This window comes from Leuresthes tenuis, unplaced genomic scaffold, assembly GCF_036924035.1.
Source record: "Leuresthes tenuis unplaced genomic scaffold, fLeuTen1.0.hap1 SCAF_10, whole genome shotgun sequence".
In the NCBI taxonomy this organism is placed as follows: Eukaryota; Metazoa; Chordata; class Actinopteri; order Atheriniformes; family Atherinopsidae; genus Leuresthes; species Leuresthes tenuis.
In genome coordinates this window covers 12,891,591-12,918,723 of record NW_027325364.1, presented here as the reverse complement: position 1 = coordinate 12,918,723, position 27,133 = coordinate 12,891,591, and the positions used below count along the sequence as shown (strand labels likewise).

At 42.2% G+C, this 27,133-nt stretch overlaps 3 protein-coding genes across 3 annotated transcripts; 1 reads left to right on the top strand and 2 right to left on the bottom strand.

Moving 5' to 3' along the window:
• Nucleotides 1-574: 574 nt before the first annotated feature.
• Nucleotides 575-5,074, bottom strand: LOC140316366 (neuronal pentraxin-2). Its single transcript, XM_072394171.1, has 5 exons — nt 4,388-5,074; nt 3,053-3,551; nt 2,517-2,770; nt 1,073-1,252; nt 575-818 (listed from the first exon to the last, which is right to left on the bottom strand). Exons 1-5 carry the CDS (start codon nt 5,072-5,074, stop codon nt 609-611), a joined length of 1,830 nt encoding a protein of 609 aa, XP_072250272.1. The 3' UTR covers nt 575-608.
• Nucleotides 5,075-11,344: 6,270 nt separating this feature from the next.
• LOC140316335 (BAR/IMD domain-containing adapter protein 2) lies at nt 11,345-23,874 on the top strand. Its single transcript, XM_072394133.1, has 15 exons — nt 11,345-11,852; nt 13,301-13,445; nt 13,529-13,604; nt 13,673-13,759; nt 14,379-14,440; nt 14,708-14,779; nt 16,077-16,214; nt 16,754-16,906; nt 18,332-18,508; nt 18,876-19,521; nt 19,613-19,820; nt 19,945-20,007; nt 20,427-20,595; nt 20,727-20,767; nt 21,640-23,874. The coding sequence occupies exons 2-15, from the start codon at nt 13,398-13,400 to the stop codon at nt 21,710-21,712; spliced, it is 2,013 nt and encodes a 670-aa protein (XP_072250234.1). The 5' UTR covers nt 11,345-11,852; nt 13,301-13,397; the 3' UTR covers nt 21,713-23,874.
• A 1,237-nt stretch (nt 23,875-25,111) lies between these two features.
• ndufa3 (NADH:ubiquinone oxidoreductase subunit A3) lies at nt 25,112-27,108 on the bottom strand. The gene is made up of 4 exons (XM_072394170.1): nt 27,009-27,108; nt 26,659-26,733; nt 25,434-25,511; nt 25,112-25,309 (listed from the first exon to the last, which is right to left on the bottom strand). The coding sequence occupies exons 1-4, from the start codon at nt 27,049-27,051 to the stop codon at nt 25,218-25,220; spliced, it is 288 nt and encodes a 95-aa protein (XP_072250271.1). The 5' UTR covers nt 27,052-27,108; the 3' UTR covers nt 25,112-25,217.
• Between the last annotated feature and the right edge of the window lie 25 nt (nt 27,109-27,133).

Genomic DNA, 27,133 nt, shown 5'->3' with positions numbered 1-27,133 from the left:
AAAACTGAGGCATGAGTCCATATAGTACATAAAACCATCAGAGACCTTAAACTCTATCTTATGTCTGATAGGATCTTCAGCATTCCTCGTATAACATCTAACTGATACATAGATTCATAAACTTACAAAAGAGCATCACAAATATAACTTAACCCTACAGTTTCTTTGGTAAATTAGCTGTATGCTTCGTGGAAACCTTTAAATAGAGAATCCAGAGTAGAAAACAACGTTCATTCAAACTAACAACATACGGTTTGTTACTTCACCACAGCTGAACCCATGTAAGGTCTGGTAATATAAGCTCAGACCTGACAGTATCAAATCTTATTAACAAGATGACAATATGTCACACTCAGCACCTGTCTGTTTAAAATAAAACACAAACTTATGGTTACAGTAGATAATGTGGCTCGTGACCACTAAGACCCAACACATGATCTGTGAACACAGATTCGACACGCTATCAGTTTTTTACTGTTATTTAGAAAAGTCACTTTTAAGGAAGGCATACACTGATTTCTTTTCAAGTTCAAGGACTGTTTGTTTTATTTTGCTGCGTCTTCAGTCTCTGGATATCTTCGAGGTCTTCTTCTTTAGTGGGACAACCTTCAGTGACAAGGATCGAACGGGTATCTGGAAACGCCACCGTGAAGCTCCACCTCTGTGTCGGACCAAGTGATGAGGTCTCCTTGGAGGTTGCTGCCGCAGGAGGCCAGACTGTAGATGTCACTGGCGCTCAGGACATGTGACCACATGTGCAGGTCTGACATCTCACCCACATATGACTGAGTGGCATCAAAACGGCCTCCCAAAGTGTCCTGAAAAAGAGATGGAACAATGGTAAATATACATCACTTTTGGGCCTCAGTGGGTGCTTTTGTCATATAGATCAAGACAGAGAGTGGATACACAGGAAGGGAGAGAATTTTGGACATAAAATCAACAGTAAATTACAACGATCATAGCTCACAGAAGACAAAAACTGAATCTGATTGTGGTGGTGGGGGGTTTCGGCATTTTTTCCAGCATGACTGTTCTGAGACTGAAAACACTTTCTCTGCTTTTTCTTTACCTGCTCCTGTCCCAGGATGAAAACCCCTCCAGGTCTGATGGCATGCCAAGGAGAGAGGTTCACCCCAGATCCCCTCTGCACGCCATCCTGGTAGGCCTCCCACTGTCCGTCCCTTGTTGTCCACGTCACACACACATGGTGCCACTTCCCATCAGTCAGAGACAGGGGCAGCGTCACAGCCTGAGGATCGGAGGGTGGAAACTTGATTAATGATCCTCTGGGATTAAATCTTTCTCCAGTCACATGTTGTTATTAACAGAGGCCTCTTGTTGGTCTTTCAAAAGTAAAAATTTAGATACAAACCTTTCATAAATAAGTTTAAGTTAAAACATAGAACTTCTCTGTCCTCTTTTCGATTTAAAGTAGTCAGAGGTTCAATTCAGCAAAATGAGAGGTCAGACCACTGTGAGGTCAGCGAGAGCAAGTTTTAACAAGAACAAGAATGAATGTGTGGTGCTGACTGCAGGTGGAGGCAGAGAGGTGGTGTTCAAGTGCTTCGTTTAAAGAAGGATTTTCCAGTTTTCATTTTCTGTATAATTTACGGTTAAAAACCCTGGTTGCAGAAAATTTGTTTATAAAACTTATCAATGACATGGAAATGGTCTTTTCTATAAGTTCTTGCTGGTTATGTGAGAGTAAAACAGTTTGAGATACGTCTGCGTCCAAGCCTGTGGTAAACCTTTCATGAACAATTATCAATTCAAGGTCTGGGAAATGAAGTGCCAGATGCACGGTGTGTGATGTTCTACAAATAGTCAAAATGTGGCTGTTCCTGACATCCATGCCATTAAGTTGAGGGAAAATGCAAAGAAAGACGTCATCAATTTAAGCTAAAATTGAAGTTTTATAGATTACAGGTGCATGCATGGGCTTCTAAGAAGTTATAAACCTTAACAACCCAAAGCTACGTTTTTTCTTTAGGCTCATCTTCAAGTTTGTGGTTTTTGATTGAGTGCTGCACATTTAAGCTCCTCTTAAAGTATTTATCTAAATCCTTAAATAAATAAGAAACACTCACAGCTGAAATGTGTCGCTATTATTTTCTTTTTGTGAGTATAAAATTCAGTTTAATACCAAAATTATTTGATTTGATTTGTGGGCTGATTTGATTAGATGTGACTGAAAGTGTTCAAACTAAAAATCATTGCCCTAAATCAATCCTAAAGTATATGAATTTCAAATTGATCAAAAATCAGCTAAGATGTGTTGAACTATTTAAAAAGATTGCGATGTTGGTGTATTTATTGTCAGTATTATCATTTCACTTATTAATTTTAGCAACTCAGACTTATTTCAGACACCATAAATATCCTGCTTCCATAAAGCATCCAAAATAAGAAACAGATGCCGATTGGTTCATCTAACAATGTGACATCACATGTTTTTAGGAGAATATCTCTCAGCTTGTAGGACACCTGCAGGGTTTGTATCAGTGTTGTCTCACCTTGTCGTCGATCAGCAGCTCTATGGGGTTGTTCCCCCACTCGATAAGCACCAGTTCATTGGCCTGTCCAGGGGCAGAGTAAGAAAACGGCGTTCCCAGCCCAGGCCCCACGCCCGCCTTCATCCAAAGACACAAAGTCAGAGCGAAGATCTCCTGCAGCAGAGTCCTCTTCATCCGGCCGTACATATAATTGGTCCTCATGGGGAAGCTGATCTGGAAGGCATCAAGGCCCTTGATTTTCTTCCTGCCAGATCCTGTAGAAAAAAGACATGATTAGAGTCTCACTTAGAGTTCTGGTATGAAAATGATCACTGTATCATATGAATTCTTATGAAAAAGAAGTGTGACAAAACTAAAGTTGTGATGTGCATCCTCAGGTTTCAACTTTTTGGAGCAGATTTAAAGGAGTTCTTGTTCATTCGTAACATTTTGGCAGCTTATGTTTGGAAAAAAAGGAAGGGTCCCTTGGACTTAGAACCATGGTCTACTTCTCCTCGCTGCCCTCATGTATTCGTATATGAAGGTTAGAAAGGTACCTGCGAGATGCAGCTGATTCAGCATTGTTTCCAGTTTATTGGAGTTGAAACCAGTCCGAGGCCCCGGCGCCCTGTATCCTGTCTGTGGGAGGTAACTGTGACTGTCTGCTTCATTACTGTGGTGATCATCATCATCATCGTCGTCGTGATGGCTGTTGTCGTAGTCACCATCTGCATCATGATGGTCATCGCTGTGGCTGTCATCGTGATGGTCTGTGTGGTCGTCATTGCCGCCATGATCGTCGTGATGATCGTCGTGATGTTCGTCGTTGTGGTCGTCTCTGTTGTCGTCGTTGTGGTGGTTGTCGTTGTGGTGGTTGTCGTTGTGGTGGTTGTCGTCGTGATGAGCGCCGTCGTCTCTGTGACTGGAGTCGTCGTCGTGATGGTCCTGGCTGCCGAGGGTGGCGGTGTGATGGTGCAGCTGCTCCTCCAGGGTGCTGATCTTCCTCTGCAGCAGCTCCTTCAGAGAGCTGGAGTATGTGGAGGACGTGTTCCTCTTCTGCTTGGGGTGGGGGTGAAAACACAGAGGTGAAGTCTTGAAAACAATATCATTGACGCTTAAAGCTGCTGTGACACACAGATAGAGGTCAAACTGGTCTAAGGTGGCATGTGTTGGTCTGCTTTGTATCCTGTGTAATGTGGCAGCTGTTTGAGCTTCAGCTCTCATATTCATTGTCTCTTCCCGTGTCCGTCTCTGCTTCTCTTCCTCTCAGGTAATCCAGGCTTTGCCCTGGTGTGCGCCCTGATTACAAGTCTGTCAAGGGAGATCACGATAATTACTGCTGATTTTAGACCCCCCCTCCCCTTACTCCTCCTCACATATACTCCGCAGCTCCTGACATCTGTTTGGGACCCCGATTCAGGGAAGACAAACAGCATAACAGGGTGGATGAAATAAACTGACTTTAAAGCATCCAAATTTCCACCAGCACCTGCAGTATAACATCAAAGAAGCACCTTAAGTCTGTGACTTTCACCTTTGAGCCTGTTGCCGCTCTCAGGTGCCCACAGAGAGACAACAGAGTGACTCTCTTGGCAAAGGAGAGAATGGCTTTATGAGATTAAGTCATTCAATGTCCTCTTGTCTTAAGTGCTCAGTAGACACACCACTCTGGGACTTCAGCGTGACAAAAGCATTAATGTGTCCAAACAAAAGGAAGACACACATGGGAGCATCACACATCTCCCTCTTCCCAAATCCAAATCCATCTCTCATTCATCTGCTGACTTGTACTAACCGTTTACTTTAGCACACTTCTTTATAAATACACCCTGTCTGTCTTTCTGTAGTTTGGTCTAAAGTTGATAAAGTTGTCCCTTCCGCTCGCTGCTCACCTGCAGGTTGTCCAGTCTCTCCTTCAGCGCCTGCAGCATCCTCTCCATCTGCTCCGTTGAGGACGTGCTGTCCCCCGGAGTCACATGTTTATCCTTCCCGTGGTTGCTGCTGCCGTACCCTCCATCAGATCGTTGCCCCCCCACAGGGGAGGGATAGTGCGGTGAGTCCGGTATGAGGTTGCGGTTTCCATGGTGACCGTGCGTGTTGCCATGGCGCCCATTGTCAGTGTACGTGTGATGATTGGCCGTGCCTGCATGATGTGAGCGCGAGGCCGTGCCGTGGCGCTCGTCATGAGGCGACACGCCTCGTCCAAAGCCTTCACACAGGGTGAGCTTCGCTGTCAGCTCTCTAATGGTCTCCCTCTGGTCCAGGATGATCTCTTTCTGTTGAACAAGGCTCTCCCTGAGGTGCAGGATGGTGGCTTTGGCCTCATCGCTTGCCCCCCACCAGCTGTTAGGAGGCACATTTTGATGGCTCGGTCCGCCAGGCCCTGCCGACCCGACACCTGGACCTGCCGTAGGGAAGCAGGAAGGGTCTGTGTCCACAGGAATCGGGGTACACACAAAGCGTGGGTGGGCTCTGTAGTCAAAGTCAGACCCTGAAGTTGCATAAACAGGGTTGACTAAAGAAAGCACTATCAGGAGAAGGTACAGCTGGAGAGGCAAAGAGTTCCTCATGATCGACATCCACAGTTCAGCCAGAAAGACTAAAAAAATTTTACTTTACTTCAGTGTAACTTCAGTTGAAGCAAAGGTTATGCGGAATTATTTGTTGGTGTAAGTGAGGCATCAGGGATCAACTCTGCCATCCTCAAAATATCCATTCCTCAGTGAAAAAAATATTTATTTTCTCTTTTCTGTGAGAGAATGTCTCATATAAAGATTTTCCAGTTGCCTTTCTCCTCCTCACTGAAGAATGAAAGAAACCTGTGAAACAAAAATATTGGATATTAGACAAAAGCCTCCAGTAAAGCTTGGACACAGTATTGATTGAACATTGACGTGCCTGCAGAATGATGCAGAGTTTCACGTTGCAACCATAAAAGAAAGCTCTGAAACTGAATTTGATGTTGTTTTTTTTCCAACCGTTAGGTTGGAAAATATCGTCAGGTCTTTCTGAGAATCGTGAGACCAAAACGCCACATTTATTCTCTTTGCTTTTCTGGTGTCAGTTTTGGAAAATAAACGAGGAGATTTAATGATCTTCAGCGGGATGTGATGAGTGCCGGACGCCTCGGCATGACGTCTCTGTCCAGAGTCAGCGCCAGCGCGTCTGATCTGTCTCCCTGAAGCTTCGAAAACAACCAAAGTCCTTCCAGACCAGGATTAGTCATTTAGAGGTGAGACATCCCGACTGTACCAGCCAATGGGATTTTTGCAGGAACATTTGCTGTGAGTTACCTGGACTGAAGGCCTGAACACAAGAGATCCTAATAACAATTCTGAGCTGTTATTTTTCTGAAGCACAGCCGTATTTTCTAAAAGCAAAGGATAACTAATCACTGGTCTGAGTCCATGTTATGTTTCCATGTATCTGTCTGAAGAAGGGTAGCTGACCTCTCTGTGTCATGTCCTTCATTATACAGGGTCGGCATTTTGAAATGGCACACACGTGACGTGGCAGCTAAACCTCGCTGACCACCTGTTGCTCTCAGTGGCCAGCCTCTCTGGTGAGCGTGTGTGTTGCAGTGTGTGTTTTTGTTGACAGTTCATCCATGATTCAAAGTGTTTTATTAATATTGAATCAGAAAGGAAGACATGCAAACAGTCTGTGACGTTGCACACCACAAGTCCATCTTCAGTTAAACTTCCACAAATGCTGATTAGTGTTTTTGAGCCGCTGAAAGTGGAGACGATTTCATTTCAGATTTTAATTTGAGAAACATCTTTGCAGCATGCCTCCTCACAGTCTCGAGGGGACTTGACCTTTGTGTGAGACATGTTCTGTCTCTGCTGTTTCCGTTGTGATTCGCGGGGCTTAGAGGAGGGACAGATGGCCGAGGCACAGAATCGTGTCACACCCAATCTCCATCGTTTAGCCCTAAGTTTATTACCACCCACAGGTCTCCCAATTAACCTAATTACAAACAGTTGTTGCGCTATCTTAGTCAGAGATAAGTGGGCTTGCACACACTCCTCTGTATGTGAGTGTTAATCCACAGCGAGCAGCAGGGTCCCGCTTCATCCCAGCAACATATGGCCGAGGTGGATATTTAAGCAGTGTGGTTAGTCTCAAGTTAGAAACTGACAAGTGCAGATAGTGATGTGATTAAAAGTCAGTTGATGCTGACAATCTACAGGCAATGTTTAACAATTACAGATTCATTGTAGACAGACAACAGGTGGTGTTAAAACTATCATCATGTCAGTGCGTTACAAGATCAGTGTCAGTACAATTTTTCCTGGTGTGGACTTCTCACATCGGTTGAGAAGTTTTAGAAGAAGAATGTGGTAGTTAAACAGAAGAGATTACGCTATAAGAGTAGTACACAACATGTGCTATAAAAGTAAAGCAAGATATAGTTTTGAATGTATTTAAATGCCACCATAGTCCATTATAAGGGAAAGATTTGATAATAAGTTTAAAATTTGATTAGCTTAGTTTTTTTCTTGAACAAACAAAGAATGTCTCTCAGGTATTCTTTGATCATGCCTCCTAACGACAATAAGTGAGCATATGCATTTTTATGAATAATCCCTATTCTTTCAAATGGGATCTTATCCTACCCAGCAGCAAATCCTCAAGCAAAGTTCTTCAATAAGCATTTAACACATTTCTATAAACGTCTTAATAACTCACAGAAAACATTGCTTGTTTGAGTGTCGTTCTATGGACATGTGGCTATCAGTGATGGAGGAAAAATGCATTTCGACGAGCCTCATGTTGCCTCGAACTATATATCCTTTTAATTATGAAAGTTTTCAAGAAAGCCTAATACAGTTAGATTGAACAGAAAATATCCAACATATACAGACCGAAGAAAAAACATAGAATAGTTTGTTTAAAGTTTATTTAATAAAATATTTTAAATGATCACTGAACATTTTTTGTTTTAAATCAAGATGATTAAAAGCCTGAATTTACTTCTGTGTCTGTAGCCAAAGGTATGAATGAAATAACCATATTTCTACCATAGTAGGTTCTACTCTTGTAACCCCAGAGCTATAACATTATTCCAACTTTGTCACACCTCTCTGTTATTATTCCTAGAATATGATGCATAGATGCAGAAATACAGTCGATGAAGACTGGAGTGCTTACCTCGGAGCTTGAGTTTCCACACTGTGAGTTAGGTTGTAAGTCCACCTCCTCACCCGCTGATCAGATTGAGAGATTTACTTCAGAGTAGTGCTCAACTTGTTCTCTCCCTCCTTTATTGTCTCTCCACCTCTCCTCCCCTCTTCTTTTGTTGATTTCTTTTTCTTGGAAGGCCCCACCCCATTTCCTCTCAGACCTTTTAGCATCCACACTTCTTCACCATTACTGCAATAAATCTCAGACACAAGCACGAAATCAAACTCACCGCTCCGATAAGCTATTCAAACGAAGTTTTTTTAATTTGATTTGCAGATTAGAAATCCTATCAAACAGCACATAAACATTGGCCCCGGCTCCTCCAGCGCACGTCACGCAGCTCACCTACATCTCAGCACGATAGTAATTGGCCTGATTAATTCCTCGTATGACTGATGGTCAGCCAGACAGCGGTAGGACAGCAGATGGCTGTTTCAGGGTCAAAGACTAACAATAGAGACAGCCTGTTGATTACAGGAGAGACGCAAATACTTTATAGATTCAGGTTCAGACAGAGCAGCAGGTGTAAGGGTGAGGTTGTGCCTCTGAGATTCTCTTTTCAGCAGAGTTCACAAGCGTGGACACACATTGCTTTAAAACCAGGTTGGTGATGGTTGAAATAAAAAAAAAAAACACTTGCTTGTGTTGATTCTTTTTTATCTTAAAATGCTTTTGATTTACAGTTCTTCATGAATTCAAAACTGCTGCATTTCATGCAGGAAGCAACAAAGACAACAAAGATGGAGTTTGTATTCCATTCGTACACAGATCATGGCAGACAGGGGAAGCAAAAAGATGATCCAACATTAATGTAACAGCTGTCTGTGGATTGAAGAGTTGATTTTTCTGCAGTGAATATAACAAGGGCTCAAAGTTCATGCCCTGACTCTGTCACGTCTGCTCTGTCTGTCTGCCTCATCACGTCTTAATTAGCCGGACAGGGATTTCAGTGTCTGAACAGGTTATCGAAAGAGACCTGCAGTTTATTCTACACGTCAACAAGACTTTGTAAACATCCATCCATGCATTTTCTACACCCGCTTAATCCAGCTCAGGGTCACGGAGGAGGGGATTTGATAGTTTAAGCTTTCATAGAGAATAAAACTCTAAGACTAGTACTTAACTGTCTGTAAACCTTCTCTGCAACAGATCTCTAAAGATCACTCCAAGAATTGTCTGACAGTCTACAACGTCCTACAGGACACGAGAGTGACTTTGAAGCAAGCGAAGGCCTCTGTTTTGTTTTTTGTCAATAGATGAAACAAGTGCTTTGTCTGGACAAAGGACATCACTGCATTCCTTGTCCCATGTATAAACTACAGTGGTGGTAGTTTCAGGGTTAGGACAGCAAGCCGTCATTAATGGAGCAATGAATTCTGAAATATACCAGGACAGGTCATCCAACCAAAGAATGGTTAAATGAAATAATATTTTGGACCGGCCAAATTAAAGTCCTGACCCGACAGTTACGTGAGGAAACTCGCCAACACGTCAGAGTTAAAGCTTTGAATTTCTGGAAACATTTCACACTTTGACGTGTGAACTGAGAAATTCCATCATATCTACTGAGCAGCCTCCACTATTCTCCAAAATAAACAAAGTACAAAATATTTTGTATATCATTAGAATTGTGTCTCTCTATGTTCTACAGAGAGTCGTGTGAAAATCTTATGTTTCGGTACCATTTAAGCAGGAACATGACTCCAAAAGGTTCACAAACGTTCAAGCATCTTAGTAACTGACGGCTGTTAAATCCATCAACGTGTAATCTTGCACGCGCGACACATTTGGACGTCGTCCAACTTGCATTAAAGATCGTCTGAATGATAAACATTTAGATCACCGAAAAGCCCTCACTGGTCTCAGAGAGTTCACGGAAACAGTTTATGATGACATGAATACGAAGAGGCGAGGGTGACTCATGTTTACATTATTGTTTAATAGGTCAGTGTGTGGCGGGTTCTCCCACCTGTCAGTCGCCTTAGCATGTGTAGATAAGGCCACGTGGAAGTGAACACACGCAAACAGCTTTACAGCTCTGATCCTAGGACATGAGACCACAGATGTTGTAGTATTCCCCAGGACACCCGACCAAGTGACCTGGAACCCCACAGAGCACGTCGGTCCGCCGGGGGCAGGAGGTCACACTTTGAACAGAGCTGTCTTTTCCGGACAGCTTACTCCTGAGGAAAAATGGACACGTTAAACTAGTCTTTTATTTTGTTCTTCGAATAATGCAAACTGTTACACTGTGCCTGAGTTTTAGATTGTGCAGAGAGGCAGAAAGCTGTAGTGCTGAGGTGACGCCTGGCCCATGACAACGCACTCATCGGGAAATACTTTATAGAGCAGCTCTGCTGAACCTCTCAGTGTACCAGCATGTTTTAGTGCACCACACACACGTTTAGAGTCTCAGTGAAACATTACAGTCTGCACTTGTTACACCCCATGATGTGCCGCTGGTTCAGGTTCATGAAGGGGAAGGGATTCAAGGGGTGATGTCACAGCATCGCCACCTCCTGGGAGAAGCCTTTAACTGCATGAGTGGGCCCTCAGTTTTACTGTGTTCCATAAATTAGTTCCATGTTATTAGAATTTAAACATATTTCAATGTTTTACATGGTGAAGAACAGGCTGTTTTTACATGGTTAAATGCAGCTTATATGATTAACTCATATTGAACTGTACCAACTGAAATATAATTTTGATGTACTTGCATTGTATTTACATATTGTGTTATTCCTCTTTTTCTACTCCACTATATCATGTAAATGTTGCTCTTTGTACTATCCTACATTGATTTAGTTATTGGTTTTAACAAGTAACAAGGTTTAGCTACTGGGAAGCATCAGTAACTATTTCTACTTTAGCACTTTTGTATGTTTGGTTGTAAATACTTGCTGTGTTGTTGCTTGAAGAGGATCATAAAAGCTGGACTTTTACTTGTATGAGTTCTGTACTTTACTGTCTTGCTATTTAGAGTAAACTAAAAGTTTCTATACCATGTTGCATATCCCTAAGTGTGAATATGTAGAGCAACAACTGTTAGAAAATGAAAAAATAGTTGTTATACAATGTTTTTTCTGAAATTGTATGAAATGCAAATAGTAGCGTAAAGTAGCCAAAACATCTGTCAGGCCTTTCTATTCCTTGCTGTATTTAGTTATTCATTAAACTCAGCGTTTCAGCTATAAAACTGAAGCTCATATTTCTGAATTAAATCCTTAATCGCACATTTTCTGGCCCGGTTCCAGTCTTCCTCTGTGTTCACCTAACATTGCACCTCATTTAAAATGAGAAGATCAATGAAGGCCACTTTCGAGTCAGACTTCTCTGATCGTGGAGGTGGGTTAATTGTAGACTTGTGACTCCAGAGTAGAATACTTTTTAAAAACTCCTGCATATGCAGCACATCTATAAACCTTCCCGGTTTCATGTCGCCCTAAACTCTCTGCAGACTTTTTCCACCACTTTCAACTGTCCCCTGCATTTCCCACATTAGTCTTTAATCTGTTGCTCCGGTTTATTGCAGCAAATGAAAGGCCTGGCTGTGTCTGTGCAGGGCCTCCTCCGCCGCCTCCTCCTCCTGTGAGAATGGGGAGCAGGAATGTGCGATGGGCCGGGTGTATGTAGGCCAGTGATGGGCCTGCCTGTGCCGCTCGGTCTTTGGCTTAAAAAGTTCAAGTCATTATTCTCCTCCTGCTGCTATTCAGACCAAGTCCTGTTGGCTCATTGTTATTCTGCCCGAGTGAGAAAGGGACTCAGAGAATGGGAGGCTGAGTGTGGTTTCCAACGGCAGGGAGCTGGATGCACTGGTGGAGGTGGTGTTTTTTTTTTTTTTTTCTGGCCGGTTTTTGCGGGCATGAAGGCACGTCGGTAATCGGCTCAGTAATGAGGAAAGGTACTGAACGGCACCGAATATCTGACCCCGATTCCTGGGAGTGAAGAGAGGCAGAGGGAGGGGGGAAAAAAAGAAAAAGAGAGGGCCATGTGAAAAAGGGGGTGGAGGGGAGGTGAGATTTAGTGCCCTGTTGGATGAAACAACCCCCCACTACCTAACGGAGAGGGAAAGTAGCCTTATAGGAAGAAAAGAGGGGGTGTTATACTGTTCATTAACGCTGAAAGACGCACAGGAAGCCTGCAACGTTTCCGACAATGAGCCCAGAAAAGGTATGTAACTTCTTCTTTTTTACGGAGCTTAACTAATAGTTACCGTTACACAAGTTGGGCTGAGAGTTGGAGATCAACAGGTAGTTGTTACTGAACTGGACTCTGAGGCCAAATGACAGTGTGCAGCTTTTATCTCTCAGGAGAAAGCTCCACTGTGCAAATAACTGATTTGTGAATAGTTCTACTTAAAAACAGGTTTATTTGCGCTATTTCCATTACTTTTTTTATTGCGTTTCACTCATGCAGCCTTTGATGAAAATGTTAAATTGAGAGAAAATGTGGAAGAAAGGTTGCTTTAGCTGTAGAGTACTTTGATATTAACTGATGTTTAAAGAGATTCAGGGTTAAATGAATGCATTTCACACACACCTCCAAAATGCACAATTACTTACTAATCTTGACTCAATTCTATACATCAGATTTAGTTTTTGGTGTGTTTTTTTAAGATTGTATCTGTGACAACAATTTCTTTTTTCTTTTTTTTTTTTCTTTTGGGAAGAAATTTAAGAGGCAAAACCACATGAATGCATCTTCTGTATCAGTTCCCAACCACCTGCAGACTTTTCCTGTTGCATCCCGAAACAAACAGCACTTTATTTCTCAGAATTAACCCTAACTATGCTTGAATATTCAGGCTTCATCTATCATCCGTCTTCACCATTTCACTGCACCAGAGGAGCGCACACAGCGATGAAGCCGTGGAAACTACATAAGTGGGACAAAGTTAGAACAAAGCTCCCACTTGGCTGTCTTCTTTTCTCCCCCTGACAAATTACAGACTTCACCAGGGTGGCCTTCATGAGCAAGAGTCTGGAAATGTTTTCTTTGTGTCATATAGCATTAGTTGATCTGGGTCAACGTTTTCTCTGTAATCTCACTGTGATAACAAAGGAGGGCTGCGCAGGGAAAACCCAAGTCTTTTGCCATTAAATCCAGTTTCGAAATCCTCTAACCCCTTTGCTGAGGAAACAGTGATGTCGCGTGTTTATTCAGTGCTCTGACACCTGTGACTTAGACTGGAGGAGTCCATTGTGCTTATCTGAAATGGTGAAACTCGTCTGGCGCACGAATCTTGGAGAAATATTTGGGTTGCTGTTATGTTGTGACGCGATAGTGCAGAAACTGGTGATTGGACCCATGTGAAAATAACACCGCGGCTGCCCTCAGACAAAACCCAAGATGGTCTTCGTCACATGTTGTGATGATTTAGACAGTGGCCTTAAAAGCCCTCCCAGTTAAATCTCTTCCTTTCAAACCTTCGTGGAAAAACATCACAGCACAGTCAAGTGCAGAAAGGAGATTGGAAACTACGTGCTAGCATGTGCTTCTGATTAGTTGGGATTGTTGATATTCTCAGTTTAGTGTCATTTCTGACAAAGAAACTGACATCACTCCTCCCCTTTGATCTGTTTCTTTCCTTAAAGTCCGTCTTCATCTGTTCTTTTTAGGCGATCTCTGACCTCTGCAGAGTTTAGAGAGGTGAGCAGCAGAAGGAGAGGACGACGCAAGCGTACACAGCGGTAGTAAATTTTTGAGGAAAGAAAAATGTCTCGAACCGAAGAGGTCAACAAGATGACGGAAAATGTCTACAAGGTAAATCTGCGGTGCCTCTTATCTCTCTGCGTGCAGGTAGTAGAGATGTGGAAACTCTCATTTGTGTGCATCACTTCCAACAGGGGATTCTGGACCAGTTCAACCCCAGCCTGAAGAATTTTGTGACCATGGGGAAACACTATGAGAAAGCCCTGACAGGTCAGTGAGGCTGACTGAGATGTGAACGGGCTGAATTATTCCTCTCTAAAGTTTACTCTCATCTGCAGGAGTGACGGTGGCTGCTAAAGGCTACTTTGACGCTCTGGTGAAACTGGGAGAGCTGGCGAGCGACAGCCAAGGCTCCAAGGAGCTGGGTGAGTGGGCGGCTGCTGGAGAAGGGACAGAGTCGAGTTGGAAATGAACACAGATTGCCTTTAGACCTTCTGAAGTTTATAGAGTGAACGTGACAGCTGGTGTGAAGTGGAAAATAGTCTGTGAGGGTCGCCGTATGTGTTTGTGAGCGAGGAGATGAAGACAAGAGGGGATGAGAAGGGGAAATGTAGAGGCAGAGAACAGAGGGAAACGGAGAGAGTAGGGCCATTGTTGGGAGATTAACAACACCACATGATCTCATTGTAATGCTGAAAACGGCGGGGGAGGCAGGCAGGAGTGTCGGAGGGCGAGATGCCAGCCACCGCATACTACAGCGCTGTGTGACCGAGGGAGGGACCACCACTTTGTAAATCAGAAACTGTGTCAAAGCAACAACTTCTATAATAGTTCATTGCTTTGTTGTGTGTTTGGTGTAGATTCACTAATACCGAGAGGCCTTTATTAGTGCACATATTTTATCTGATAGCAGCTTGAAGGTCCCACACTTCGGACTTCACAGGTTAACGTTGCAATTCAGCCAAAAAAAAAAAAAGAAAAGCAGCCAATTAATTCTCGGTCCAAATCACGTGACGCTGATGATCTCCCCGCTGCTCCTTACAGGAGACACACTGTTTCAGATGGCCGAGGTGCACAGGCAGATTCAGGTGCAGCTGGAAGACGTGGTAAGAACGTTCACATGCGTGCTCATTTCTGTGGTATTATTATTCACATTGTGCTCATTTGGCTAAATCCTGCCATGGTCATGCACTGTATACAGTGACTGGCAAATATTCAGTGGTATTATAAGATGTTTGAATCATGAAAATGATGATTTACTGGTTTAGACTCAGGAAATGTTATGTTGGGGAGGATAATTTTGGCCAATATAGAGCCTAACATGTTATCAAGCTTTATTTTTTAATGGTTTATGTGACTCATTTCATCAACAGTTGAAGTTGTTTCACTCTGAGATGCTCGCTCAGTTGGAACAGAAGCTGGAGCTGGACATCAAATACCTCACTGTGAGTTCACATGTTGACATTAATATTATTAAAGTAGAACATTTCACCAACGAATGATGACTTTACTGCAAAAGAAGTTTTTATTTACAACTCCTTTCAATCGGTGGTACAAAACACCGTCTGACTGCACCAGAAGAGATTTTCTCTGAAAAAAGGGAAGGAAGAAAAGGGATTAACAGTTCCGAAGGATAAAAGGCGACCACCAAAGATTTGAGTTTACAACGGTTTCTAACGTTAACAAGAAGATTCTCGGTCTTAAAACTGCTAAAACACTTCCAGGCTGTAGCCAGAGAAAGGAACCATCCTGAGTTAAATTACCTGGAAGTATCTAAGTAAAAGCCAAGATAAGAACTGCCTGGATTCTCTAGGTGGTTAGGAAAGGAGCTCCAGTGCTTCCTAAATGATCTCCTTTAGCATAGAAAACACCGGACCATCATTTGTTAGAGAACAGAGATAATTCCGTCGCACTGTTCCTTGCAGCCGCTAGTTTATAGCAACACTCAATTATTTTCATTCAGTCGTACTAACTGTGGTTGGTGTGGATAAATATGAAGACAGGAGGATGAGTGTGACAACACTTTATTTCACTTTTTTAAAATGTTTCTGTTCTTTTTCAGTTCTGAACTTTGAAAATAAAGTAATATTCTCTACCATCTCTAGTATGATATGTATAACATAGCCTTTGTGTAACAATGTGATAAGACTGTAGGTTCTGAAGAACTCTTCCTACCACCTTTCCTTAACTCCACGATGTTTACGATGAGGTCAAGGAAAAAAGCTCAGGAAAGGATGATCGGAGGTCGTTCCTCAGTTTGCTTGTAGGAGTCAAAATGAAGTCTTGAGCATGTTATGGTAACGATGAAATTAGAAGATTAGGTCTTTGGTCTTTCAGCAGCACAATGATCTGAAGCTCGCGACTAACAACAAAAGAGTGATTGAAAACTATGAGATGACATTAAAGAAGCTATTAGTAGTCTACAATAAATTATTAGAGGCTGTTATTCTCTCCAGTATGTTGCAACCAGATAAGGTGCCAGAAACTGTTTGGGGTACATCTTGTGTCGAGACTTTTTTATTACACCACATAAAATCCATTATTGCTGTTTTTGATCAATAACTTTTGGATATTTTATACGATTATATGATTCTACAGCTTTGATCAATTTGCATTAACTTTCTGACTGACGTACATCAGACTCAGGGACACCAGTAAACCTAACCATGAATGTAAACGTAACTCTTAAATATTAGTGTCATCCATGCTCGCATTTGACTTTTACATCTGCTTTCCTCTCAGGCCACCCTGAAGAAGTATCAGAGCGAGCGAAGGTCTCAGTCTGAGTCAATCGAGCGCTGTCAGTCCCAGCTTAAGAAGCTCCGCAGGAAGAGCCAAGGCAGCCGTCACCCAAACAAATATGGCGACAGAGAGATGCAGGTAACTTAAGTTTAGAGCCCTACCTGTGTCAGATGAGATGCGTGTGATGCAAAAGCTGCAAAACGATGGCGTTTTGTTTGACAAATCCTTCAAATACGTGGATCCGAAACATCTCACTGGGCATTACGGCAGATTACGGCAGAGCAGGGTTGTGTGAGCGTTTGTGTGAGAAATAGGCCAGTGTGAATAAGATTAAAGAAACAATCTGCTTCAGCTGATTGTTCAAGAAACAAGAAACTTACTGCAAAACCTTACACTGGAAGAAATATGAATGATATAAGAGGATTTGCCCTCTTGACGTATGAAGAGAAAAGGATACAGCGTAGGGATACATTTAAAGGAAAGGCCACCAGGCCAAAGGACTGCATTTATGATTCTGATTTTGTTATCACAGGGCAACAGGCAGGAAATGATGTCACATATCCCTCCCTGTCTCCATACTTATAACATTAAAGGTCATGTTATCTTGGAGTACTGTGCAAGTGATTTTAAATGCCTCTGTGCAACTTTTGAAGTAAAGTTCATGGCTTGTCCTTCAGTTTGTGGAGCTGATGAGTCGTCGCCAAGGCGAACTGGACGCACTGGTGGCCACAGGTTACAAGTCTGCACTCACTGAGGAGAGGAGGCGGTACTGCTTCCTGGTGGACAGACAGTGCTGTGTCACCAAACTGCTCATAAACTACCACTCCAAGGTGATGTACTTGCATTTTTAAAAAAATGTTCTGTGTTCCTCTTTCTGTCAGCAAATTAGTGGAAACTTCAAAACTAACTATTCATCTACCGATAACAAGCACAAACAGTCATGGGTCAGAGGTTTTACATATCAGGACGTATTTAAAATATCATCTGCTTCCGACTAGATCTTAAAATTAGATGAATTAATTAGTTAAAATACCCCAGGAGCTACATCTCAGACTCTAACATCCTCAGTTAGGATGTTAGATGTAAAAGTTCATAACAGTTATGACTTGTTGTGAAGGGTTGCAGGAGAAAACCTCTTATCTCTAAAAAGAACATGGCAGAACAGCTTAGGTTTGCAAAGTTACATCTGAACAAACCACAAGACTTCTGGAACAATGTCCTTTGGACAGAGGCAACCAAAGTGGAGATGTTTGGTCATAATGCTGCACAGCAGCACGTTTGGAGAAAACCAAACACAGCATATCAGCACAAACACCTCATACCAACTGTCAAGCACTGTGGTGGAGGGCTGATGATCTGGGCTTGTTCTGCAGAAACTGAACCTAGACATCATGCAGTCACTGAGTCCACCATGAACTTCTCTGTATACGAAAGTATTGCAGAGTTAAATGTGAGGCCATCTGTCTGACGACTAAAGAACGGCTGAAACTAGGTCATACAACGGGATCGTGATCGAAGTCCAGAAAACGACTCCACTGAAATGCTGTGGTGGGACCTTCAGAAAGCTGTGCATAAACCAAAGCTGCAAACCTCAATGAACTGAAAAATACAGAGTACAGAAAAGTGGTCCAAAGTCCTCCATAACAATGTGAGAGGCTGATTTAGAAAATGATTACTACATGTTGTTGCTGCTAAAGGTGATTCGACCAGCTGTTGAATCAGTAGTTTATCACAAACTGATTCTGCATTTGGCTTAATTTTGGATAAATGACAGTATATTATGTCATGTGTTGTTCATCTAAGTTTGTATTTAACAAATCTGAAGGACCAGATGATTTTTTCACCATGTCCTGATTTAACATTAGAATTGAGCAGGCAGTACTTTCTTTTTCACATGACTGTATATGTAATTGAATTCTGATAGAGCTGATTCTCCGGTGCCAAAACAAGATTAATTAGCTGCTCAATCATTAGAATGAAGAAGGATGCTGTAATTATGGTGCTGCAAATATATATATATATATCTGAAATTATATCAAACATATCTTAAGATTGTGCATTGGTCACCAGCTGAAAATAGTCTCCAGCCAATGATTTTGTTATCCTTCATATGTAACTTTTACTTGACATTAAAGAAAATATTTCCTATAATTAAACTACTTTGCTGACGTGAACAAATACAGCAAGAAAATATGAGGTCCCATCGATCTTTGCCTTTAACAGTTCTTGTTTTTCTGCTTTTGAATGCAATCCAGGTGAGAGAACTTCTGTCACAGAAACTGTCATCTTGGCAGCAGTCGTGTTCTCAGCCAACGAAGCTGCCAGAGCGCGCTCTCAATCTGCTGCGTCACACTGCGCCGCCTGGCCCAGGGGCTGCTGGGATAGCCGAGGTCCTCCGTCACACCAAGCTCGGCTCAGCGCACCCAGAGCAGGTCAGATTCTGTTGTGTTCACCATGGCTCAGATGGCTGCTGTGTGCTGCGTTTTTAACACCCCATAGTTTTATCCATAATGTGGATGATCTCACACAAGGTCACCTTGAGTTGGTAAACCGAAATCCAATTGAAATAAAGAAAAGAGTTTTATTAACTGTCCCAAGTCGAGACCAACAGCTAACAAGTCACGCCACAGGCTGAAACTTTTAGATTTCTTTATAGTCGCTAGATTTATGGCTCAATTTGGGCTCAAGCCTTGTGTCATGTGACTCTTTTTCTTCTGGACATTCAGCAACTTTAAAAAACCCCTCCAATACTAGAGTTTTCGTGGCCACTAGTTATCGTGCTTCTTTCTTGTTTTTCAGAGGCTCTCTGTTCAAGAAGTCCCTCCTCTGCTGAATGGAGACTCCAGTCGCTCGCAGCAGCAGCGCTCGCTTCCATCCTCTTCCTCTCAGAGCGATACTGGTCTTCCTCAGGGCTCCCCTCAGACTTTTCGCTCTGCCTCCTCTACCGGAGGAGCTGCTGGAGGTTCATCCAGTGGAGCATCTCCTCAGCACACCTGCACACCCCTGAGTGAGTCAGCCAGCCCCCTCCCTGACAGTGGCAGTGACAGCGCCAGCCCGGCGGCATCCCCACCCACCGCCTCCAGCTGCTCTGCCCAGCAGGGCTCTCTCGTCCTGGCGTCTAACACCTCCAACCTCTCCCCATGCCTCATTCCCTCCACAGTGATGTCACTCAGCCAGATCTCGCCGGCCAGCAGCTCCTTGCAGGGCGTGACCCTCCCCATCCCTCACAGTGCCCCTCACAGTCCTCCGCTGTCCCACAGCGCTCCTCTCTCCAGGGCCATGACTCCAGTGCAGCTCCTGCACCAGCAGGTGGGACCAGGAGGGAGCAGCACTTTGTCCCCATCACATAACCCCTGGCTGCTGAAGGCTGCAGACATGTGTGCCACTGCAACTCTTCCTCTGCCGAGGAGACCTGTCAGTGAAATGAGGCTGGGCGGCTTTCAGGGTATGACGTGCTACAGCGCACTCGTTTGCTTGGTGCTTGTCCTCACTGCCAACCGTCTCCTCGCATTTTCTCATTTTTTGTCTCATCATAGGCTCCAGTCTGCCCAGGATGTTGCCTTTATCTGGACTTACGCGTGTGGAAGCCATGTTTGCTCACGCACCTGGAGCTTTGGAAGGCGGTGGCGGTCACATAGGGCGCGGGGCTTGCTTACTACACTTCCAGCCTGGTGACAACATCACCTTGCTCATCTCTGAGCCCAGAGACGGGTGGCATTATGGTCAAAATGAACGTACTGGAAGGTATGACTTACAGCTTGTGTACTTTGGAAAACTGCTAAATCGTCTCCATCGCACTCTCTTTGGCTCGACTTTCTGCTTGAATGTATGAAGTTGTTTTCACATGAAGTGAAATTTTCCCTCGCAGGAAAGGCTGGTTCCCTTTCTCTTACACTCAGCCACAACATAGCAAGAAGGATCTCCTTGAGGGGTAAGCAAACAAAGACCAAACACGGAAAACGGATTTTTTTAAAGATTCTTAAACAGCACTGACATTAATAAAGATAGCAAGCTTCCCACATTTGCCTTAAGTTGTTTTTAAAACTTTGTTTATCATAAAACTTAGATGGGGGTCCTCTTCACAGTAAATCTTTTCCTTTTTCCATAAATCTGCCCTTTTTGGCCATAAATCAACACATCTTTCAAGCCAGAAGTGCGGATAATCACACTGTTGGCCATGAAGTTTTCCACAACCCTTTCCCAACTTCACTTTCCAACAGCAACAGTGTTGTTGAGTCCAGGAAAACAGTCAAAGTCACTCGAGATCAACACTTCTCTGCTCTCATTGTGTTTCCTCACTCTTTTTTTTTCTGTGTATTCTTTCCTCCCGGTCTGTGACCTTCCTTGTAGCTCTCTCTTCTTATCTAAGGCTAACAGCACCAGTACCGGACAGCTCGACAAACTAGTGTCTCCAGGTCTCCCAGCCCTCACCCCTGAGTCAGAGGAGGAGCGATCCCTTCCTCCCCAGAGGGTCAGCACCTTCCGCCCGCGCCCCTACAGCATGGCCGACAGCAGCAAGGTCAGAAACTCAAAACCTGTGGGACGGGGTCGAGGGTTAGAGCCTCACAGCTCGTTGTGGAAGAGATTCAGGTGCTTTGCAATAATGAGTTTAATATAAATAGTGACCCCCACCTCTTCTCTGCATTTCAGATCACATCAGATTTGGCCTCTCCACCACCTTCACCAACAAGGTAATTTTCTAGCTACTCACGGGGGTTCTACTTAAAGGGCCATTCCACCAGTTTTATATTCCAAAGTCTATTCAGGGTTTGCACAGGCCTTAGAAATCCTTGAAAATGCTTACATTTTGCTGTTTTCAAGGTTTTATAAGTGCTTTATAAGTTCACTTTCTGGATGCAAACAATAGAAAATAACTTGTTTGTTTTGCCTTTGATGAAGATGACTCTCCAACTTTTCAGTGTCTCTCTAAGTCTGAGCGTGCAAATATATTGTGAAGTTGTGTACATTTCATTAAAAAAGGCTCAAGGATGAACCGCCTCCCTTAAAGGCTCTCATATTTTCCAGTTTTAATACAAAAATCAAAGTTTTGAGCCATTTGTCGACTGACACATTAGCCCAGACAGTATGCATGTGTACATGTAGTTTATCACCACAACAAAGAACTTAAGTGCTTGAATTTGACTTCAGAAATCTGTGAGATGGCTTTGAGACGGCACAAAGCCCTGCAAATGGACTGTGGAGACAACACAAGTCTCTACCAGGCAAAAAAGGCTCATGAAATGAAAATGTGCTTTTCTAGAGCTTGACCTTTGATCCACAGGGGTGTACAAAAGCTAAACACCCACAGTCAGAATCATTTTCTTACTGTCAGTGGTCAAGCAAGTAAAAGATTCCCTCATTTCTAAAAGCGGTCAAGCCTCTTTGCTTCTTTGATTTTTCTATTTAAAGGTTTATTCAATAGCTACAGATACCAAATACGCAGATAAGATGCTAAGTTGCAGGACTTGTCCCACGAAGGTCCTTTGTAACAAATAAACAGAAAAATATAAAAACGATTCTTTTAACCAACTGAGATTGCATATTTGCTCCTTCCTCCTCACAGGCCTAATCCGTTTGCCCACATTCGACTCAGAAAAACAGTCACCAACGATCGGTCGGCTCCCATCATGGAGTGAGTCAGCGCAGCAGCAGCCCTGCTCTCTGTGGACCGTCAGTCCATCAAGCCTCAGGTTGAGTCTTGGAGAAACACTGACATGTGTTTTTGAGTAGTGATTTTACTTTGGATGTTCTATTTTTCCACCTAATCACATATGTGTTTCGTGTGCAGAAGCAGAGTATTTTTACGTAAGAATTATTAATGATATGAATATGATTCGTGTCTATTTAATTTGAGGTGGTTAGAAATAAAGTAAAAAACACTAACTGATGATTCACCATAAAGGTGGGCATTAAGATAGAATAAAGGTAAGGTTTTTTTTTTCTTTTGTTTGAGACCATCATACTGTGTCTTACTTAACTAACATTTCCTAATTAGTCTTGACCTGTTCCTCTTTATTCTTTTACTTTGTTTCTTTTTTGTGCCATATCCACAGAATTGTTCCTTTTTTTTTCCAGCTGATTCTGGGACTGGATCCTATAATAACAGGTTGTACACTTTGACAGTTATGCGATTTTATGAGAAGAGGACAGGCTCCTTCTCTACAGCAGTATTATATTTTTTCAAAAGAAGCTGCCGAACTGGTTCATTTTCACGGTTTCAGTGAAGGGAAACCTTTAAAATGTCTTAAAAGTGTCTCTTTTTATTTTAAAATTGATCATTTAGATGAGATACTTGACGTGTTTTAACTGAGATGATTTTGTGTCACTTTTATTTTATTTACTGTACGTGGAAAGTGTTTGAGTGCACATGTCCCCGTCAGATGAATCTCATTCTGCTGCTGCAAAGTTGAATATTTGTAGGTATAGATTATTGGATAGTTTTAACTGTTTTCCTGGATTCAAAATGCAAATTTTTTATTGTTGAAATGGCATTCTCTCAGTGGAATCACGGGGAGAGTGGGGTTTAGAAATAAAACTCCAACAGAAGTTCATAAACTTACCACACTGTGAAAGTTAATAGCTGAATGTTTGGATAGTGGTTTTATGGAAAGAATTATATCTTTTAGGGAGTAGCACGCCGTTGAAGGTTCAAATGAGAGTCTTACAAATGAGAGGTTTCTATGCTTAGTCTTTGGATTTGATGTCTTCTTGATTCCCTTTCAGCCCCAAATTGAAAGCTGCTCACCATCTAGGCTAGTTGATCATAGTTGTGTGAATCTTAGAGAGATGCGAAAGCCAAGACAGGTGACGCGATTACGTCTTCTGGGGGAAATGTATCCGTGAAAGTGATGAAGAAAGCAAACGGGAAGTTGACTCGATGTCTGTGCAAGTGTTTGTGGTGAACTAGAGACATCTGAAGTAATATTTTGTAGCAAAGTGAAGTATAAAAATGAAATATTGTCTCTGTGCAAACTGAAATGCTTTATGTTTCTGTTCTAACTACCTTCAGCTGCTGTGATCTTTCAGCACCTTGAAGACCTGAGATAAAGGTTTTAGAGAATCGTTTCTAACAGCAAACCCTATTTTATTCATTTGTGTAGTATCATTAATAAAGGCAACCTAATGCTTGTTCATGCTTGTAAATAGTGCTGAAAACACATGCGATTCACTGCTGTCTAAAACGATATTTCAGTTTGGTGGAACATTTTGACTTTGTGATGATGCAGAGGAAACATTTGATTCTGAGATGTAGTTTCCAACTCGCAGGTGACGCAGTAAACAGAACATCAAACTGTTATTACCATCATTACTTTTATGCTTTTAAAACAAAGGATAAAAAAGATTAAGCTGTAATTGATGAGCACTGAAATCAGATGACCCTCATATTGATTGTTATTGTTGTATCTCGAGTGAGATAAGAACAAATGGAGTTGCGTGGCGTTTCTGAGGAGCTTGCATGTTGCATAATAATATATCGACAGATAATGTTTCTGAAGATTTGCAGAATTTATTCTACAATTTTAATCACTGCTGATTAGCTGTTTGCCGTCCACGACTTCAGACTCTTCCACTGAAGTGAACTATTGTTTAAACAGTAGACACTTCATCCTGTGCGTGAACAAAATGGAGCGACGTGAACAAACCGAGGCTCTTGTATTAATACGAAGATCCAATAATATGACGATGAACACTGCTGAGCAACACTGGAATACAGAATGTTCACTTGTGAAATAAAAGTTCGACGAAGGCATCGTCACGAGTTTGTTTCATTTAAGTTTCTGCATGTTTTAAATGCACATCCACAGAATAATTGTAAGTTCAGAAAGTATTCATGAGGGTGTAGCACACAGTGCAGGGAAACTCTGTAACACGTTAGAAATACACATGGGTGGTGCAGCTTTCCAGCATCCTATTCAGAAATTTCCTGTTCTTTTAGCTGCAACAACTTTGTGCAGCGTTACATGTCGTTCTGCCACCCTTCTCACTTATCCAAGCAGAAATATGTTGGGTGTACAAAAAGGAATTTGTGTCCAATAGTCTTAATCTGATTACAGCCTTTCCCAACTAAGCCTCCTTGTGAAGGTTCAGAACTGTGTAGAAGCTTAGTTTTAAAACTACTTATGTTTTGGGGTTTTTTGAAAGAAATGTTAGGTTAGTTTCCCCTTGGTGTGCCGAACTTAATTCAAAAGTCAGATTATGATCTAAAATTCAGGTCATTTAAAGTGTAGGTGAAGATTTTGAACTTCATGCTCTACTTTCAAAAGTAGAGAACATCGTTGTGGGGTTAAAATCAGCTGCACTTTAAGCTTCAAACAAGAATGTCTGATGCTAGCCAGTGAAGTTGCACATCTGTTCTCACATGTGTGTGTAAAGAAAGAATTCAATCACATGTATTGAGTGTATTTGTTAGGCCAATAAAGCTGCTTCTGAACTGCAGGCATGACCTGAGACTTCAAATGTGGATATTGCTGCACAATCCCCACATTTTCTAAGGAAATCTGACACCCATTCAGTATCTGACCAAATCATAAACACGGTCACCTTCTCTCTCTCTCTCTCTGTCATTGAGTTACAGAGTCGAATAATGGCCGGAAAAGCTGTTTTTCCAAAACACTTTTTCCCTTTGAAGCTGACCTTTTTGATATAAAATATCATGAATTTATCCCATAAAACCCTTGTGTTAAATGTTGTCTTAATTAGGATGTGAATTCTTGAGCTATGGACAAAAACATGTTGCATGAATCCACAGTTAAACACTTAATTCTTATCAGTTTTCTCTTGATATCGAGTAAACACATTTGCCAAAATCCAAATGTCCCCTTCGTGATAACAAAAAACTGAAAGATGGACTATTCCTTTGGCTGCGACTGTCGCTGAGGCATAAAAATGTAAGTTAATTCATTCAATAATCAAAAAAATACAGTGAGATGACAGGATGTGATGCTGAGCCTTGTTCAGCAAGACGGTTACACATGTTCTGAAGTATGTCTGCAATCATGTAACGTGCTCTTTAATAAATCCATGCGGGACAAATGTAGAATTAAATAGAATCTTTACTGTGAGACAATGACAAATTGGGCAACTATGCAGGTAGATATGAACAAGAGGAGCAACACGAGCACTGATTGTGAGAACAGAAAGTTATAGCTTTTTAAGCCAGTCTAAGTTGTTTCCCATTGGATCACGTGGATGGGCTGGAACGTCGGGCATTTTTCCATCATCTCGCACGGGAACTAGAACGGGAAAATAAAGATGAGAAGCTTTAATGACAGATGTTGAGGTATCCACAGGTTGTTTAACACATGCCAGCAATGACAGTTTAACCACAGCCTGCTGTGAAATAACACTGACGTTTACCTGGGTAGGTGTACGGCACTGCCGCATTCAGCATTGCTGTATATTTTGTAAAGGGGCTGATGAATGGAAGAATGATACCTAAGGACATAAAGCACATTAATTACACTCTCAGGACATCATCGCTGCAAGTCGGTTAACAAAGATCCACCGAACAAGGTCTCCACAGCAGCTCATACAGCACAAACAACCAAGGAGACAATAACACACCGAGTGATAATCATTACCAACATCCTATAAGTTTTTGAGCCAAGTTAGTCATTTCTAAAAATGCTGGGATCCTAAAGTGATCTCATACACTTGCATTAGCTCTCAGAAATAAAAAGATCATGTGAGGTGGCAATTAGCTTGGATAAACACCTAAAAACATAAACTTCTTATAGCACTCTCCTTGATGACTGAACCTTGTCATATTTACTCAGACTAGCTGCACTTTCTGATGCTCTAAGCTGCAAAACTGTAGTAATATACTGTACAAATTCTCAAGCAGTGGCTCATGCTTTTGGATGAGTAAGTTTAACCAAAATTTTATGTCACGATTACGAATTTTTACACTTTTAACGTACAAGAAGTGAAAACAAGCAAATGCAGCACATCAAATGCTAATCCTTTATTGTTTTTTTTTACATATATACTATAATTTCCGAAAGATATACTGTGCTACAGGTTCCAGTTGCTGTTTAAAACAACACTCAAACAAATCTTCCTCCTCTCTCAGGGAAGATGCAGCAGAATATGTCAAAGTTGAGATTTTGTTGAAGGATCCTGAATCTGTGTGAGGATCCAGCTCAGCCAGCCAGACGTAAAAAAAAAAAAAAAGGGGTAAGACAGCGGGAACTGACTGTACTGTTTCATATTCCTCACACCTGTGCTGCTGAGCACCATCTGGTGCCATCTACTATCTACAGGCCCAAAAACTGCAGTGCAAAAAGGTGCCAATAAAAAGGATTGAGCAGCTCAACAGTTCGGGCTTCTTTTGAGGTGCTTTTCTTTTGATAATGCGTCAACTTTACAGCAGGTTTTCCCATCAATTACTTCTTCAAGACCCCGCTTTTCACAGCCGGTCATGTAACCGAACTGTTGCAGACTTGTGTCATTTTTTTGTTAATGACCTTAAAGATGTTTCATTCCCTACAGTCTCATATTTTCTGTTGTTTCGCCAGTGGTGCACTACTGCCACTGCACACCTTTAAACAACTGAGCTACATTCAGGAGTCTGCTTTCTTACCGACCAGCCCGATCCCACATGAGGCCACGATAACAGGCTCCTTATTCCACGCATTTTTCAGGAAAGCTCCGAAACCTGCAGGAAAAAACCCAACAACAACAAAAACAAAGGCAAGTTAAAAGCAGACATATCTTACAAGCGACGCTGGGTTAGCTAATAGCTAACATTAGCAACACATCCAAGGTCACGTTTTTCGTTTTATTTCGAACAGATATAATTTTATTAAAGTAACTCTAAAACACAGTTTGCGTGTTTCCTTACACTCAATGTATGTATATGTGCTACCAGGAGGTCACAGGTAAGTTAACTTATTTGATAAGAGGTCCAAAAGAGACAAAATATACACGTACCTGCCATATTGTCGGGTGTAGTTTCAGTCGAGAGGGTGCTCATGGGAAATGTAGTAAAGTTTAACGGACGTCTAATTTCTGCGCCCGTCGGACGTAAACACAAGCGTGAGCTTCCTGAAGCTAAC